Raw genomic sequence first — 19,030 nt, 5'->3', positions numbered from 1 at the left:
GATTGGCACAAGGCATGCAAGCTCCACCCCCCAGTTGTTCTCAGACTCCTTATTGGGTGAGCAACGCAGCCAAGCAACACAGTTGGAGCTTCCCTCCTCCCTGGCTGGCAGGGAAGGAGGGAGAGGAGCTGCTTCCTTTGAAACCCGGGAAATTTAAGGGACATCATCAATAAGGCACAGCAGTGGGACACAGCGCTGCGATAAGGGACTTTCCCGCCAAATAAGGGACAGTTGACAGCTATGGCATGGATCCCAGGGCAGTATAATTAAAAATAAAGAAATCGAACAGCAATACAATCAAAGCAGAATTAAATCTTAGGAATAATACACCCAAAACTATACAACCAGCTAAGACAATACAGTAAATACATAAAACGCTGCCAGCCCAGGAACGAAAATAAGCAAGCTGTCCAAAACAGTGGGTTGGCAATTCTTAAACATGGTCAAAGTATTAACATTTAAGTTGCAAGGCTATGTCTTAACTAGAGTTGAGCTGAAAATTTCTGCAGTTTTTTTAAAAAATCCCCTGGCCTTTCTCTATCAATGAATGAGAAAAGAAATGGATAATTTTTTTAATTCAAAGGGGAGAGAAAATATTGGTGAAAATCTCATGTCATGGGCTGTAGGGCTCTCCTGACTTTTGAGGTTTTTGCCAGTGTCCTTTCCTTCTCTTTGCAAATCATCTCACATCTGGAGGGCTACCAGCTCCCCACATACCTGGTGTACAGGATTGCAACCTAACATCTCTTTATTATTATTTATTCGGCCTTTCATCTGCACTCTGCAACCATTTTGGGTTCCTGCACTTCAGTTAAAGCCCAGGAGAAAGGTACCATAACATAACCCATGATTAATTCCATTGGGTTGGATTACTGCAATGCACTCTATGTGGGACTTCCCTTGAGAGTGAGACCTCTCTGCATATTAAACCTGTGCCTGGAGATCTGCTCTGGGTGCCCATTTGCTCAGGTTCAAGGTGTTGGTGTATGAAGCCCTTTATGGCTTGGGACTAGTTCACTTGCAGAATCGCCTCACCACATATACTCAACCAGTTCACTTTGCAAAACTGGCACTGTTATACATGCCACATAATGAAATGAATGTTTTAGTGCTGCAACACCTTCCCCTTGGAACTCCCTGCCTATTGATTTCAGGCACACGCCTTCCTTATATTCTTCTCAGCCCCTGCTTAAAACAGTTCTGTTTAGGCAAGCCTAGACAGACATGTAGAAGTTACATGAGCTTTATCTCTTTATCTACTTTTGAATGTTTATTGATACTTGTTTTTAACTCCCCCACCCAAGAATATTAATGTTTTATTTCATATTTTTGTAAGCCACTTAGAAGCTTTCTTGCAAACAGGCAGTATACAAATTTTGTTAAATGAAATAGTAACTCCTCCCATAGGGCTTTTTCACGCAGGAAGTCTGAGCAGCTGGGGAGGCTGAAGGAATGCTAGGGAAATCTTTCTGAAGGAAAGGAAAACACAAACACTATCTTTGACCACCTTGTGATGATGATAAGATGAGCTCCAAACCCTAAGCTGCCCTAAATTTTTCAGTGCCTGAGAACAAAATGCTTTTCACAGTGTAAGAAAACGTTTGAGAAATGGGGGGGGGGGCAGATTTTGCTAGTCCTTCTCCTCCTCTTTCCTTGTATCTGGACCTTCCTTTTCAAAATCAGTAGCTGCTTGTGTTTCATTTTAAATCCAGCCTTTTACTTATTGTGGGGGGAGGAGGCGCTACCTGGCGCAGCTGCTGGAAACAGGAGAAACCGCATACAGTTACCTTCTCAGTTTCCACTAGAAGGTTTGCAGGGAGAGTGTGTCCCCGAGGCCTTTCTGAGCAAACAAAAAAACCTCTTCTCCCTTTTGCTTGTTGGCATCAAATGATAGCCTGAACTGGTGCCTAATTTTAGCCTCTTGTCTCCTGCTTGGGTCTCGTTTTGCGATATCCTTCCTGCAGTTTTTTTAGAATGGAGCTTTGCTTACTGCATTTCATTGTGGCTGGGCTAGAGCTCAGTGGAGATAAATCTGTATTGTGTAGACTTCCTGTCAGGGGGGTCGTGGTGGTTCATGTGTTTGGAGGAATTTCCTGGTACTTTTGAGCAGGGAAGCGAAGGAATTTTGGGGGGAAATTTCATGTGAACTTGAGTCTCGTCCATTGTCCCTTACTTTTTGACAGGGATGGAGCTCAGGCCAGAATTATTATTTATTACTGTTTTAGACTGCCAACCCGATATCTCTGGTGACAAATAGCTTACAAACAATCACCAAATTCCTTTAAAATATGGTTTTAGTTGCAAACGTTCATTATTTGGGGCTGTACAGGATTTTCCTCAGCTTTATATTTTATGTTATTGAATTATGTTCTACTCTCTTTCAGTGCTTGGTATTAGTGTTTATTTTATTGATTTGTTTTTTGGCTACTCCTTCTTCTTCTTCTACATATTATTTTAGACTGTCTCCTGTAACCCACTTAGAGGTCTTTTTGTTCTAGTAAGAGTCATGGCTTCCTGCAAAGAATCCTGGGAGCTGCAGTTAGTTGTTCATGTGTGCTGAAGACTCCTCTTCCCCTCAGAGAGCTGCAAATGTCAGAGTGATATAAAAATCAATCCTCTTCCCAGGGGAACTCTAGGAATTGTAGCTCAGGGGAAGGGATGTCTGCTAGCAAACAGAACTACATTTCCCAGGATTCTTTGGGGGAAGCCATGGCTGTTTATATTATACTGTGTTGCTTTAAATGCATGGTGCAGAGGGCTCCCCTGCCAACAATCTCTCTCACTCCCCCTCCTGCCCAGTGATTTAGTAGTGCATACCTATGCACGGTGACAGCAAGCACGTAGACAGGATCAGAAAGAAGAGCTTGTAAAAAATAAATTGCTGGCTGTGCATCCTTCTAGCCCTGGCAACTAGCCAAGAGGGTAGTACTTCTGGCTGGGTGACATCACTAGACACTACACAGGCCTTGAGGTTGTGAAAAGCTAATGAAGGGGAGAGCCTGCTTAAGCCTGTGCACAGATGGTTTGTCTTTCTGATAACTGGTTTGGAAGTGGGCAGGGGATTTGAGGCTGCTCAGTTATTGTGGGAGAGGGTAGAAGCAAGTGCACAGATCATGCTGTGCAGCAGGTCATTCCTGCCCTCTTGAGCTTTGTATTCCATGCTTGACTGGGTAGGCTCAGGCTGGGGGGCGGGGTTATAGTTTCTGCTTTCTAGTTGGTACAGGCTACTCCCCATTTACGTGGGGGTTACATTCCGAGGCACCACACGTTTAAGTGAAATTGCATATATCGGGAACACTGTTGGAAAAAGGCCGCAAACACCACAAGCGCTCATGCATGCCTTGAATGTGCACAAATGGAAAGTTGCCTGTATGTGGCTCTGAAGACTGTGCTCTAAACCAGCTTCAGAGCAGGGTTGGGAAAACTTCCCCACCCCATCGCCAGGCCCAGGGCGGCTTTTCCTCTTGAGTGACTTTCTGGAGGCTGCATACCAGCAAATGGATGTGCCAAAGCAAAAATATGGTCCGAGGCCTGAGCAGCAAGTAGATAGATGCAGAATTATACTTGCTGGTGTCTTTAGTGTTGCTACCCCATGTGGTGAACCACTGAACTTTCAGGTGGAAGCTTGGGGAACCTTCCCAGCAGCCTCTGACCATTGAGTCACAGGACTGTAGAGTTGGAAAGGACCATGAGGCTCATCTAGTCCTATCCCCAGTCTCTAAGGGGTCTCTGTAGTATAGTGTATTTTAAAATGGGGTTTTAGAGTTTTTAGGGGGTTTTGAATGTTTTATGTAGTTTTTATGTAGTTTTATGTAGTTTTTCAATTTCATTGTTCTGCAAGGGACAATGACAATAAAGATATTGTAATCATAATCCCCAGCTGGCCATTGGATCTTCCTGAGCAGGAAGGAGTATAAAGGCCTTCCTTTTCCAGCTGTGCTTGCTGGAGCAACAAAGTCATCTTGAGCTGGGAACTGTAGTTTGCTAAGGGTGCTGAGAGTTGTTAGTCCCATAATTCTCTGGAAAGAGGGATTGGCTGTTAAACCACCCTGGGAATTGTAGGGGGGAAGGGGGGAGGAATTGTGTACCGTATTTTTCGCTCTATAAGACGCACATTTCCCCCTCCAAAAATTAAAGGGAAATGTGTGTGCGTCTTATGGGGCGAATGCAGGCTCCTTGGCTTCAGCGATAGCAACGCGAAGCCTCTGGAGTGCAGTGGGCGTTCCCGCTGTGCTCCGGAGGCTTCGGGTTGCCTTCACTGGAAGGCAAAGGCAATTTGGGAGAGGGAGAGTTGTGCAGCGCCCCTTCAGCGAAGCGGGAGAAGAATTGGAAGGGGCTCCGTTTCTCCTGCCACTTCTCTGAAGGGGCACTGCACAAAGAGGGAGAGAATATTTTTTTCTTGTTCTCCCCCTCTAAAACAAGGTGAATCCTATGGTCGGGTGCGTCCTATAGAGCAAAAAATACGGTAGTTTTATTCACTGCTGGGCAGTTATCACTGGTTACTAGTCATGATGGCTGTATATGACCTCCAGTAGCAGATGGAGGCCATATGCCTCTGAAAAGCAGCTGTTGAGAGATCAGGAGTGGGAGAGTGCTATTTCTCTCATGTCCTACATATGGGCTTCCTGTAGACATCTGCTTGGCCACTGTGAGAACAGGATGCTGCACTAGATGGGGCCATTGGCATGATCTCATAGGGCTCTTGTTGTTTTATCTTCTGGGACAATTCCTGCCAACCCTGCCAACTTCAAAGGTGGGAGGGAGACCAGTTGCCTATCACATTTGCCAGAGCACAGTAAAACCCTTGAAGCCTGAATGCAGCTATACTCTCTCTCCTTTTACCACCACACTCCTCAAGGCACCCTGCCTTAAGCCCTGTTCTTGATGAGCCATTATGGGCTGTGAAGTGGGAGGCTGGCCGGCTGAGCCATCCAGTGCGATCCAGCAGGATGTTCCAGTAATTTTGTTGCTCAGCTCTTGTGCGTTGATGGAAGCTTGCTCAGAAAAAAATACCTGCCGATTGTGCCCCATGTTAATTAGTACAAATGAGACAGCTGTTAGTTCGTTTGCGGGGGAGGGGGGTCAATCTATAATGAAGCATAACACCTTCATATTTCTTGGCCCAGCCATGCATATTATCCTTAGGAATTTGTTCCAACTAGCATATATTGAGGAAGTCTGTTGCTCTTTCATTCCCATGCTATAACTTTGGCCGGCACTGAGGAGCCTTATGAGTACAGGAGTTCACAGAATGCATCCCCAGCCTTTGCATGAACCATTGATGACTCACAGGGCAGTCTTCAAAAAAGAAGTTATACGCAACCTCTGGGTTTTTCTTCCATATTTCCAGCAGTGCAAAACCAATTAAGGAGTCATTTTTCCTTCCTCCACAAGCCTTTTAACAGAAGGGGTTGCTAAAGCATCCCTACTTGTTTGTGAAAAATGCAACACAGAACTAGAAGTTTTAATTATTATTTTTTATAAATTTATTTATTTTTTTATCCCACCTGCCCTGAGTGCAACCAGTTGTTATGAAACCCGAAACATCAAGTCAAGTGTCCCAGGTTGAAGGTGGGGGGCAGTTGGGGCATATCCCTTCTATCCAATCGTTTAATGTTTCGTACCAGGTACCCTTAAACAATAAACCTTCTTAATTCCACAGAGCTCCCGGAAAACTGGACCGACACCAGAGAAACCTTATTGGAGGGCATGCTCTTCAACCTGAAGTACCTGGGCATGACACTCGTTGAACAACCCAAAGGTGAAGAGCTATCCGCTGCTGCTGTCAAAAGAATTGTAGCCACGGTGAGCTGCCCTTTACTTCATATCCTCACACCCCCAAATGTCCTCCGTTACGCCTAGGCTAGAAGGGTAGCAGCCATAGTAGTAAATATGCAGCTTCCATAGCTCTGTCCTGTTGAATTCAGAGCAGTGCTTGAAAGCTGAGTTTTTGGCTCTATCTCCCATTCAAACTTCAGATAGGTTTGAAAGTTTACTGGGAATGTGGATGACTTGTGCTTTTGTTTTTGTAATTCTTTGTAGGATCTCAGATGGGGGATCTGTTTCTGTGGTCAAGTGAAGGGTGTTAGCAGGTTTGAAAAACCCCCAAAATTCACAAAAGTACAAAACATATTTTAAGGAAATTTTTGAATTAGGGGTGCAGAGGGGGAACCCCAAACAAGTGCTCAGTGGGCATGGAATTCTGGTTAGATGTTGGGAGGGGTGGAAAAATGAGGAGGGAGGGAAATAGGATGGAGCGACTAGACGTCTGAACGGCAGCACTTCACACTGCAACTTTCTGCTACAGATCCTATGTGTTAACACTTCAATTCGGCCTATAGCCATGCACTCTAAACTTATGTTCAAGAACAGTGGGGAAACTCGTTCAAGTGACATTAAAAACCATTAAAATTCAGTTCATAAAACAGAAAGCAGTTCATAAAATGCATAAAATGCTTTGCAATTATAGGAAATTAGCCAACATAAAAGTGGCCTGATTTATAGCAAGTTACTAAAAACTTGCTTGAATAAAGGAGGCTTTGCATATCTTGCTAAAAATCTGTAGAGTTATACTTGGGCGGGTTTCTTGTGGCAGTGGATTGGGGTGGTAGCTAGCAAAGATCCTGATGTTTGTCCCCATCAAATGAAGAAAGAGGAAGAATATCTTAAGCAGGGACCCATCTGATGACCTCAATCCATAGGAGGGCTCCCATGGGGTGTGGAGGTGTTTTATGGGGCCAAATAAACCGCTATGTGATATATTTGAATTTTATTGTTTTGTATGCTTCATTCAATTTGTTTTCCTTGAATTAGAATTAGTATGAATTGTGACATCATGAAGCCTCATTTAACCTCTGCAGTTTTCAAAATTCGCAAAAGAGTTTCTAGGCCACGGATGAACCTGCGGCTCCCTGGGTATTTTTGTTGGTCTCCAGTTCCCACCAACCCCAGCAAACATGGTCAGTGGTTGGAAAGTTGACGTCCAACAAAATCGGGAGGGCCACAGGCCCCTCATGCTCCTGTTCTAGGCCATATGAAAGGCTACCTCTCATGTGTTACCTCTCATGTGTTACCTGTGCTGTGACTTGCATATATTCTCCTGGTGGATAGGAGGAGAAAAGCTCATTGTTTGCAAAATCAAATCCCTTGGTTTGTAAACCAGGGTGTTTTCATATTAGAGAAAGAAATAAGAATATGCTGAAGAAATGAGAACCTGCAGCCAAATGTTTCATTGCAGAGCGTCCCTGTTCAGTGCCTTCCTGCACGATACTCTGTTCTCTTCCTCTTCTCACAAGGTTTACTGAAGAGGAGCAAAATGGTGGAAAAAAATATTTGCAGGTTTGGGGGCTGTTTCCAAGTAACAACATCTGCCTGTTACTCCTTTACATAGTTAATATGTGACTTTTAGATAAGTTGATTTATCTCCACCAGACTCATGAAACATGTTGAATGTTTTCTTTCTCAAGGCAAAAGCAAGTGGCAGAAAGCTTCGGAAAGTAACCCTAAAAGTGTCTCCCAGAGGGATAATCCTCAATGACAGTGTAACAAACGAGGCAATCGAAAACATCTCAATATACAGGTACATTCCATTTGTAGTTTTTAAAGACGCAGAGTAAATATTTAAGGCATGTTGGTAAAACTGTGAAACTGGCAGGTGCAAGGAGCATGGCTTTCTCAGTGGTGGCCCCACACCTCTCAGATTCCCTTGCCAGGTTAATAGATACTGGCATATGCCCTCTGTGTTTATCCACCACTTCACACACATCCCTCCACAAGATACTCTAAACTGTATACTGGGTGGGGCCATTGCTATACAAGTTGAGACCCCCTTTTTGGACTCCCCTGAACTTGCCCCTCTCCCCACTTTCCTTAGGCTTCACCAGTCTCCTTTTATAATAGGTGCACCGCTTGGACTTCTCATTCTATCCACTCCTGTGCTTCTCTCAGCTTTCCTCTTTCTGATTTCTCACCAGGCCCATGCTTCCCGCTCAGTGTTTCTGCTTTATCTCTGCACGCTGAGAGGAGAGGCATGACCTCCAGACTGACCTGATTTATTGCTGGTGGGTTTTCCTGCAAAGACTTACACAGGCACAGCAGCCTCCTCCTCACAGCCTCATTGTTATGTGCAAATGCAGCCATACAGTCTCCTAGCACCTTAAAGACTCATGTGCTGTGGAAAAGAGCTGCACTTCATCAGATGCGTTACCCCCAGTTGAAAGGTGTGTGTATGTTTATAGGCAGCCCTGTATAGGGATGTTTTTAATGTCTGTTATTTCACTGTGGTTTTATCATTTTGCCTCTACACAATGATCATAGAATTGTAGAGTAGGATCATCTAGACCAGCCCCCTGCAATACAGGAATATGCAACTGCTACAATACAGGGATTGAACCTGCAACCTTGGCATTATCAGCACTGTGCTTTAACCAGCTGAGCTATCCTTCTTAATTTGTTGGAAGCTGCCCAGAGTGGCTGGGGCAACCCAGTCAGATGGGCAGCATATAAATTTATTTATTTATTTAGGCTGCAAAGGTAATGGGGGTAAATAAGTAAAGAGTGGGTTCAGATAGCATGAAATGCAAAAATTACAATTTGTGATAATTCAGTTGAAGCTTAAACGTACCCTGATAAACATTGCAGCCGTTCCCAACAGCACTTATTTGGTGATGACTCAGTCATCTTAGCTTTGCTGAGCTAATTAGCGCCTGCAGCGGGGCAGGAAGCCTTCGCTGTGATCATCCCCAAATGAATAGAATCAGATGTCTTGATAAGTTCTCATTCTGCAGCTTCATGCTGTAGCCTCCCTTTGAAATCCCCTTTGCAGGAGAATTGAAACCAGTGGTGGCTGGTAGGCAGAAGGCAGAAAGGTCAACAGTTGGTGGAGCCAAAGCCAAGGAGAGTCAGAGCCAAATAATTCTTGTTTCCTCCCCATCCTCCTCTCTGCTGAGTTCTATAATGGCAACGCGGAGAGTAAGGAGGAGAAAGCTGACAGCCAGGGCCACCCTGGGACTGGATTTAAGTAAGAAAGCAGGTGGGAGCTGTCAGAGGCCTTCAGAGGTTCCCGGGAAGCTCGGTCATTAGTTGAAAGTAGTTCTGGGTGACGTCTGTGGCCTTCTTCTTCATAGCCTCTTGTGTACACTGTGTGGAAAAAATCATTAATTTCAGAGGCTACCAGGAGTGGTATTTTACTCCTAAAGATGAATAAAGTTTGTAGGTGTCACCTAGGAGGGCCCCTCTGGAACCCGTTTTTCTAAAAACACACTCATTTTTTGCTTGCTGAATGGATTTCAGAGTCTCTACTGCTGTTACAAAAACCAGCATTTAACAGCTTAAAAAAATCCAATTACAGGGAAAGAGGGAAAACATAAGTGCCTCTTATAAAAACAAAGCACTGTGAAGCTCCATGTAGGACAAATGTAGGCCACACCGGAGCACAACAAGACACTTAATGCAATGTAAATTAATTTTGAATGTATTTTAAATCCTGGAAAACTCAACTGGTAGATCAGGCACTGCTTTCCTCAAGAGGAACAACCCCTTGCTCATGACAAAGGGATGCTTGGTACAGCTTTGTGCTATGGGACAGCCATTTGAGGGTATTACAGTTTTGGGGCCAACGTCAGTAGTATTTTTATGATTAATTTATCACTCTTGCACCATCAATATGCATGGTGCATTGCAGAATACAAGAAAACATAGGAAGCTGGTTCGCTCACAATGCCAAGCCATAGTTTTTCAACAAACCACAAGTTGTTACACAGATGACTAAACCAAACCATGGTTTTTTTCTTCACAATCCTGTCGGATATGGACATCGTTCTGCACAATGGTCAGCAAGGCCAGTTTCTCTGTCACGCTGCTTATCTGTGAATGCCCTTCCAAGAATAGGTGAAATACCCACAGTTGTTTTTGTAAGACAACCTTCTTCAACCTCCTGCCTATGAGAGGTGTTTTGGACTTCATTGCCATTACCCCTGCCAGTGGATAGGTTTCTGGGTGCTGGTGTCCAACAAAATCTGGAGGGCACCAGATTGGGGAATGCTGTTAGAAAGACATCACTCAGGTACCAGCCGTTATTGGCTTGTAGAGTTCAAAGCTGTTTTTCACCCAGTCCAAGGGAGCATCATCCTGCTAAAAGGGATGTTCCTCAGCTCATGGGCTGAGTGCCTGTCGTCATGCTGCTTTAATGATGCTTGAACCTGTGAGAGTTTGAGGATGATCTTCGCAGGCAGCGTTTTCTCAACACCTTTCCATCAGTTTCTCTTTATCATTTGTAGCCAAGGACCACAGAGAATTGGGGGACAGCGCTGGGGTTGGGAGGAAGTGTCAAAACGCATTTGCAGTCCCAAGATGTGCAAGCTGAACTAGTCTCTTCATCGAGTGGACAGCTCGCTTCTGAGTTGTCCTGAAACTTAAGTGCGCTCTGACACAGTGCTGCTGAATAAATAAATGACAGACTATATACCCCCAGGGCAAGATTTATCCTCTCCTCCTGAGAAAGGTCATCAGATCTTCATCAGGCTTGGTGTGGGGGGAAAGATAATTCAAGATGCACCGACTATGCTGCTTTGAACTGCTGCTCCCTGCAAGCGATGAGTGATTTTCTGCTTCAAGTCATGTTCTTCTGTTGCAAAACTTGGGGTGAATGCATGTGTGGTCCTTCGGGCATTTCAACCTGGCCTCTCCCCAGGTCACACACCCTCCCGAGCCTCATTCCTCACTAGGCCTGATTTGAGTCCTCCTTGTGCATTTTTGGCACACTCATTGCTATGCCCTCTTTTCCTCTAGCCCTCTCCTGAGGTTCAAGAACATAGAAAGCTGCCTTATACTGAGTCAAACCCTTGGCCATTTAGCTCAGTACAGTTGTGCCTTGGATCTCAAAATGCCTTGACTCCTGAACAATTGAAACCCAGGAGTGAGTGTTCCGATTTTGGAACAATTTTTCAGAAGCCGAATGTCAGGCGTTGCTTCCGATTGGCTGCAGGAGCTTCCCGCAGCCAATCAGAAGCTGCACTTTGGTTTCCGAATGTTTTGGAAATCGAACGGACTTCCGGAACAGATTCTGTTATACTTCCAAGGTACGACTGTATTGTCTGTGTTGACGGGCAGTGGCTTTCCAGGGTTTCAGGCAAGGTTTTCTCACAACCACACCTGGAGATTTCAGGGATTGAACCTGGGACCTTTGCATGTAAAGCAGATGCTCCACTACAGCTGTGGCACTTCCCAACAAAGAGCTTAGGGCTGATGGGAATTGTAGTTGAAAACATCAGTAAGACACCAGGTTGGTGGAGGCTGGTCTATCCTTAGTAGCAGTGGCTCTGCAGGATTTCAGGCAAGGGACTTTCCCAGCCCTTCCTGGAGATATCAGAAATTCTACAAGGGGTCTTTCTCCCATTGAGCTGCAGCTCTTCCCCAACTCAGAAGGGAGCTCTCCACTTAGATTGGAAATGTGTTTGAAACTTCCCTTTCCACCAACCCCAGCCGTGCTCCCCAACTGTCTGTGGTCCTTGGCTACAAGCAAGAACAGCAATTGGTAGAAATGTGCTGAGAAGCCTGATGAAGACCTAGTAGCCTTTCTTAGGCAGGGAGAATGAAGCCTACATCTTGCCCTGGGGATTTATAGCCAGACATTTTTAAATACAAAGTGGCCCATTTTTAGGCTTTTGTATAATCAGGGCATTGATGGGTGGGTGGGTGCGTGGCAATAACTGCTAAGGAGTAGTTGGCTGCTCCAAGCACCTGGAATGCACATCACTCACTCCCATATTGGTGGGCAGATAGGGTGGCCCCTCCTGGTGTGATGCCCATGCTGGCTTTCAGCTTCTCTAACAGAATGGGGTGGGCACATCGCAGAAGAGCAAGAGTTGGCAGGATTTCCTGAGCTCAAAGTACTCCTCCCACCCACCCCACACACTCTCCTGTTTTAAAAATGGAAGCACTCCTTAGAAAGCAGAGCTTTTGGGAAGATGGATGGGTATTTGTTTTTCTGCATTTCCCTAGCGTTATAAGATCTCAGCCTGGAAAATTGCATTCTCTCTGCTTTGATCTGATAAGCAAACTCTATGAATCTGTGCATGGTGTGTGCCTGAAACTTTCATTTGTTTCTCTTATTTGTAAGGCAAAGCCTCACAATATAAGTGCTGTGCTGTTTGGTGCAAAGCACAGAGGTTTATATTAGAATTCAGCATCCTATCAGCTTCTGTTTTTGTTTTTTTTAAAGTTTCTAGGCCTTATGGTGAAAATATTAGCTGTGAAGTAAGTAGCCAGGGACTGATCATCTCAGAAACTACTGTGGGGAGGCTGAGTTGGATTTCCAGTATTGTGGGTGCTTTATATCTGCCTGGGGTAGCTCAGTTGGTGGAGCATGAGACTCTTAATCTCAAGGTTGGGGATTTCTCTTGCCTACAGGAAAACACTGGGCACAGCTGAGAGAGATTAACCCCAAAAATGTTGTGGGTGCTCAGGTACCCATGGCACCCTATTGTTAGTGCGACTGGCCAGGGGCTGCTCAGTCAGGGCTTCAACCCTGTAAAGAGGCAAGACAATCCAGGAGTCCCATTGGGAATCAGGGCTCCTCTTCTAATGTTCCTGGCTTCTCCCTTTCTCACTTCATATGCTGTTCCTTCAAAGAACCTGGTTCTAAACCATGTAGAGCAGGTATGGCCTTTAGCCAGATTTCATGTGGGTGCCAAGGAGGCAGAAATGGTGAGAAAGTGGGTGAAAGAAAGAGACAAGATGTTGGCAGAAATAGGGAGAAAAGGGGATGGCCCCAGCCTCTTTGGTCTTCAGCCCCACCTCCTTCTGGTGTGTGGCCCCTGACAGATTACCTCTGAGGGAATGTAACCCCAGACAGAAAAAGGATTGCTCTCCCCTGGTGTAGGGCTTTAAAGGCTATTAAAGGTAAAGGGACCCCTGACCATTAGGTCCAGTCATGGCCGACTCTGGGGTTGCGGCGCTCATCTTGCTTTATTGGCTGAGGGAGCCGGCGTACATGTGGCCAGCATGACTAAGCCACTTCTGGCAAACCAGAGAAGTGCACGGAAATGCCGTTTACCTTCCCGCTGGAGCGGTACCTATTTATCTACTTGCACTTTGACGTGCTTTCGAACTGCTAGGTTGGCAGGAGCAGGGACCGAGCAACAGGAGCTCACCCCGTCACGGGGATTCGAACCGCCGACCTTCTGATCGGCAAGTCCTAGGCTCTGTGGTTTAACTGCAGCTCTTTAAATTAGGCCCAGAAGCAAAGAGGCATGCAACTGGTACACAAAAGGTGCTCTGAGCACCTGGCCCCTACAAACAGCTTTGATCTGTACTAGGATGTCTTCAGAATCTCACATCCCGCTCCCGCTTTCGTCTCTACATTTGAAGGCCTGCTTCAAGCCCCCTTGCCATCTAAAGTGTGCCATCTGGGACCTTTTGATTGTGCACCCAATGTTTTGGAATGCCCTCTCTGAAGGGGAGGTATCAACCTGCCTCGATTGCTGCCTGCATTCTGACAGGCAGTGAAAACCCTTGACCTTTTCTGAAAAGTACCGGCTGATTGATATATACTGTTGCCCACACTGCTGTGCTTTGCTACTGAGAGTTTGGTTTGGTTGGTTTCACTGTTTAATTATGTGTGTGTGTGTGTGTGTGTGTGTTTTCCCCTCCCCCCCCCATTGTTTTATTTCTCTGTTGTGTATTTTACACTGTATTAAACATTATTGCTAATTTCTCCTATAGGGACTTTTTTGACAGAGGGTAAGGTAGAAACAGTTTTAATAAAATTATTATTTAGTGTTTTTACCTTGCCTTCCTTATCAGTCAATCAAAGCTCTTTGAGAGTAAAAACACAATCAGGCATGAAAATCAATGCTGTCGAGGAGGGGACTCAGAGTAGACCCATTTAAATTAATAGACATAACTACTGTAGGTTTCTTAATTTTAATGAGTCTGCTTAAGCAGGACTTCGTTTGGTACAAGAGCACTCTTGTCTCTTGGGGTTTGCTGCAACTCATTCTACAGTTTTAAGACGCCTGCTGTAGATAGACAGATAGACAGATATGCAAATATATCCATTGTGGGATATCAGTGTAGTAAGGCAGTAAATATGAACAAGTTACACGTGTGTATATATAGCTTTTAAATTTTGCTGGTCTTATAGCTTTCAATTGTTCTATGTATACTACTTAATGATTTTTTTGACCGAGGGCTTTTAAATTCTTATAAACAAATAAAAATAATTGATAGTCCGTATTTACCATGTGACAGGTCTGAAAGCTTTCTGTGAAATGTTTCTTTATAAAATGTGGCATGTTCAGGCTCATAAGTCGACAAAAGAGAATTAGGGCTCTTCCTCTTCAGCAGCCTACCTCTTGGTTTCTAACAAGAAAAGTTTTCCTCCCTTTCCCATGATACAAGAACTTGGACCCATCCACCAAAGTTGAAAGATTCCTGAGAGACAAAAGGAAGGCAATTCTTCACACAGCACATAGGCCACATTTATGCCATACATTTAAAACTCCCACTGACTGGCAGGTGGGTGTAGTTAGGGGAAATGGCCTTGCAAGCTAAATTGGACACCCTGGTGGGCCAGAGGTCCCCCCTGCCCCTGCCTTATCCCGTCCTTCACCAACCTGGTGCCCCCCCCCAATACCTCGTACTGCAACTCCCATCAGCCTCAGTCAGTTTGGAGACACTTGTGTAAGACCCCTTGCATGTGTGGTTTGCCGAATTTTACAGAGCTAGAACCTGTAGTGTTGGAGGAAGGGAGGCCTGGGTGTAGAGTGCATTCCCCCCCTTTAAAAAAAAATAATGTGTATTTAATTGTCTTGTTTTGCCAATGTTCACAGGATATCCTACTGCACAGCAGACAAAGTGCATGACAAGGTGTTTGCCTATATTGCACAGAGCCAGCACAATGAGAACCTGGAGTGCCACGCTTTCCTCTGCACCAAACGGAAAATGGTCAGTATTGTGTTTTAATAGCTGGTTGAGCAATGCATGCATTTCTTTGCAGTGAGGTGACAACGGTGGGGTGACGGAAGCACCTCTTGTGAGCACAGCTTGGACAAGGTGCAGATAATGCACCTTGCAAAGATAATGTAAGACCATAAGATTATGTTTAAGAGTATCCTGGGGTTCCTCAAAAGCTTATCCAAAATCCCTGAGTGTGAAGTTCTGCTGTGGGGGTGGATAAGCTTTAAATGTGCAGTGGCTCACTTGAACCACACTGACAGATTAGTGATGGGTCACTTGGCAGAATCAATAGCATGGTTTGTAGCAGTAGATTGGCACTTGAACCCATAAGGAGAAGAAGACATAACTTTGACAGATGTAAGTCTGACCTATGTCTGCCTATCTGTCTAAATCAGAGATGGATGATGTCATCCTCTCCAGATGCTGGAACTCCCAACTCGCCCCAGCCCCAGCCCCAGCCAGTATAACCAAATAGCGAGGTATGGTGGGAGTTGTAGTTCAGACCACATAGGCTGCCCCTGATCTAAACCAATAAAGACATATTAAGGATATTGGACCTAGAGCAAATAAAACTGAAAGTGTCTTCTGTTGTTTTTCCTGGTATCATCACCATCCCCAAGTCTAAAAGCTGTCAAATTCTGCAAGTGTGCTGTGACAGGTATATGTGAATCATCAAGAAAAGACTCGATGCAGATACAAACCCTGCATGTTTGCTAGAGAGGTGGGATGCAAATGCTGAAAATAAGGCAACCTTGCATGTGGTCTTTGCACCTGGTTCCGCATTCATTATGTTCTATTTGGAGAACAGCCATAGCTGCATGCATGTTTGCATGGAGACAATCTCAGATTCAATCTGTGGCTTCTCTAGGCGGTGGGGGGGAGGGGAGGGTTCAGGCCTGGATCTCCCATCCTTTTCTTTCTTTGCTTTAAAACTTAAAGAAAAAACACTCATTGCTTACAAGGTGGCTGAGCACATTTTAAATTACAGGGCTAGTGAGACCCTGGCCACCCAGCATCTTAATATTCCCAGAGATGTCTATACAAAAAAAAATAGTATGCGCAAATTTGTGTCATGGGCCTGAGCCCATTAAGCCTTTCAGTTTACTTACTTATCGTATTTTTCCATGTATAAGACTAGGTTTCCCCCCTAAAAAATAATGTCCAAAATTTGGGGGCATCTTATACACAGGGGCCATCTCCCCCCATTTTCTTAAATTGGAATCCCCCAGAAGAGGGGGTGTCTTATACATGGGATCGTCTTATAGACGGAATGGTACTTACTTACCGTATTTTTCGCTCTATAAGACGCACCAGACCACAAGACGCACCTAGTTTTTGGAGGAGGAAAACAAGAAAAAAAATATTCTGAATCTCAGAAGCCAGAACAGCAAGAGGGATCGCTGCGCAGTGAAAGCAGCAAATCCCTCTTGCTGTTCTGGCTTCTGGGATAGCTGCACAGCCTGCATTCACTCCATAAGACACACACACATTTCCCCTTACTTTTTAGGAAGGAAAAAGTGAGTCTTATAGAGCAAAAAATACGGTACTTACTTATTTACTGATTGATTGCATTTATATTCCACCTTTATCTCAAGGAGCTCAAAGTGCCATATATGGTTCTCCCCCCCCATCTCGTTTAATCCCCACAACAACCCGGTGCGGGAGGGTAGGCTGAGAGGTGACAGGCCTGGGGTCAACCAGTGAGCTTTGAGGCTGCGTGAGGATTTGAACCCTGGTCTCCCAGGTCCTAGTCTGACACCCTAACCATTGTGCTACACTGGCTTCTTCAGTGGATGGGGCGTTTTAATCCCACCTTTTAAAAATACAAATGTGTTTTGATCCTTCTGTGCTTTGTTTTATGCTGGCTTTAAGGTATATTAGTTATTTGTTGTTGTAAATCGCTTTTAAGTTACATCAGTAAACAAAAGCAACTAATAAGTTCAATAAATAATAATAGTACCTTTCAACACCCCTCTTTGCATATGGTACTTATTTCTGTTGCAGAGCCTAGGTGGAGAAAAAGCATTAAAAATGAACCCTCCATGTGGGAGTGTTTACCTAGGAGAACTGGTGGATAGTGGAAGGGTGCTTTGAACTACAACTCCTATCTGCAGAGCCGGCTGGGGCTGATGGGAGTTGTAGTCCAAAGTATCAAGGGGGCAGCTGGTTGACAAAGGCTGGGTCAAGCAGGTGCCTACCAGTCTCTGATGCTTCCCTAAAAAATTGCCAAACCATCACATTTGCCTTATGAAGAAAATCCTCTTAATGACGACTTCAGTCTTCTGTGTCATTTTCTAAATGACCTTGTAAACTTTTGATGCAGAAAGAACAACGAAGTTCTTCTCTCTCTCCCCGTGGACAAAAATATGTGACATTATAGAAATATGGGGAAAGAGTGCAGAGACCTTGATTGTATGTCTTAGTTTCCCCATCTCTGTCATATAATTAGTCTATATTTTTAGCGGCTGGGCAATTCTCACCCGTATCTGGGTCTATTAAACTTGATTTGAATGTGACAGCCGAAATTGTAAACAGCTGTGAGGAGCTTCATACTTAATTACCATATTTAAGGAGCGGGTTTTTGTTTTTGTTGTTTGTTCTTCTTTACCCATCATAAGAAGAAGAAGAAAAAATGTTTTCCTCTTCCACCAAAGATATAAATGGCTCAGTCTTTCAAATGAGATTTGGCACAGATACAAGTTTTGTCCATCTCCTAACTTGCTTCTCCCCTGTGGCAAATAAAACTTGCCTGCAGGCCACCCAGTCGTAAGATTTGTAAATTGGGAAGGGAGGTGGTAATTCCAGGCTGTTGGTGAGTCCTGGGTCAGGACCAAACATACATGCATATACTGGTTGCCATTTTGTTTCTGGGTCCAGTTCAGGGCCTTCACATTAGTGTTTAAAGCCCTCAGTGACTTTAAGTCCCAAGCGGGTGGCGCTATGGGTTAAACCACAGAGCCTAGGGCTTGCCGATCAGAAGGTCGGCAGTTCAAATCCCTGCAACAAGGTGAGCTCCCATTGTTCGGTCCCTGCTCCTGCCAACCTAGCAGTTCGAAAGCACGAAGTGCAAGTAGATAAATAGGTACTGCTCTGGCGGGAAGGTAAACGGCGTTTCAGTGCGCTGCTCTGGTTCGCCAGAAGAAGCTTAGTCATGCTGGCAACACGACCCAGAAGCTGTACGGAGGCTCCCTCGGCCAGTAAAGCAAGATGAGCGCCGCAACCCCAGAGTCGTCCGTGACTGGACCTAATGGTCAGGGGTCCCTTTACCTTTACCTTTGTCTACTTGCCTGCAGACCCTCTGCTGGTCCCTCTCCCCATCACCACTCCCCTTTGCAAGTTGAAGAGTGCTTCTCTGGAGCCCCCTGTACTGAGGATGGGTGTTTTCTGACAATTTCAGTTTTTCTGAATTGGTTACTTTTCCAATCATTAGTTCTATTCTCCCCATTTTCACACAAGCAGGTACTATTTTTACCAGCATTTTGCTGCAGTTTTCTCCTGTTTACAAGCTTGTATGCAATTTTCCCTAATGCACATGTTTTTGCAAAGTAATATAATGCATTTTGTATGTTGTTGTTTCACAGATATCTGCATTTTTATGCACGCCTTTCCCTACCTAGTCTGTGCATTTTTATACACGTGACCTAGGCAGAGCATCACATTACAGGACACAGAAAAGTGGAGATTTTGAAGGATGGCTGTGTTTATGCTTGTGTATTGCTTCAGGAAAGTGTGAATTAGACAGGTTTGCCATTAAGTGTGAACTGAGTCAGTGTCCTCTTCCAGCGCCATGCCATGCTCACTGTCATCTGAGTGATGGTCCCTCTGAACGACCATCCTCTCTATCTTGTGCCCTGTCATGGGGGTGGCTACCTTATCGGTCTCCTCTCACTTAAGTTGGTGGAGTGAAATTCTTGTGCCAGGGCTGGAGGTATTGATAAGGAAGTGGCTATGGATTGACAGGGTGCAGGATATGACACACATGGGCTTTACCCACCCCCATTGCCTGAGGCAGCTTTAGAGGAGTGTCGCTGGTTTGGTCACACTGGGCGTGCAGCCTCAGGGACACTGCAAC

At 44.9% G+C, this 19,030-nt stretch overlaps 1 protein-coding gene across 2 annotated transcripts in view; it reads left to right on the top strand.

Moving 5' to 3' along the window:
• LDLRAP1 (low density lipoprotein receptor adaptor protein 1) overlaps positions 1-19,030 on the top strand; it is a 68,158-nt gene that overhangs the window by 23,964 nt on the left and 25,164 nt on the right. The window contains exons 1-4 of one of the 2 annotated variants that reach the window (XM_079987793.1): positions 3,343-3,538; positions 5,663-5,805; positions 7,467-7,579; positions 14,832-14,946. In XM_079987793.1, the coding sequence (XP_079843919.1) occupies positions 3,502-3,538; positions 5,663-5,805; positions 7,467-7,579; positions 14,832-14,946 (408 nt within the window). In that variant the 5' untranslated portion in view covers positions 3,343-3,501. Of the gene's footprint in view, positions 1-3,342; positions 3,539-5,662; positions 5,806-7,466; positions 7,580-14,831; positions 14,947-19,030 lie in introns of those variants that run through there. The other variant, XM_079987792.1, reaches the window with a different exon arrangement.

Source organism: Podarcis cretensis (assembly GCF_951804945.1).
Source record: "Podarcis cretensis genome assembly, chromosome: 8".
In the NCBI taxonomy this organism is placed as follows: domain Eukaryota; kingdom Metazoa; phylum Chordata; class Lepidosauria; order Squamata; family Lacertidae; genus Podarcis; species Podarcis cretensis.
This window is presented reverse-complemented; position numbering and strand designations above follow the sequence as displayed.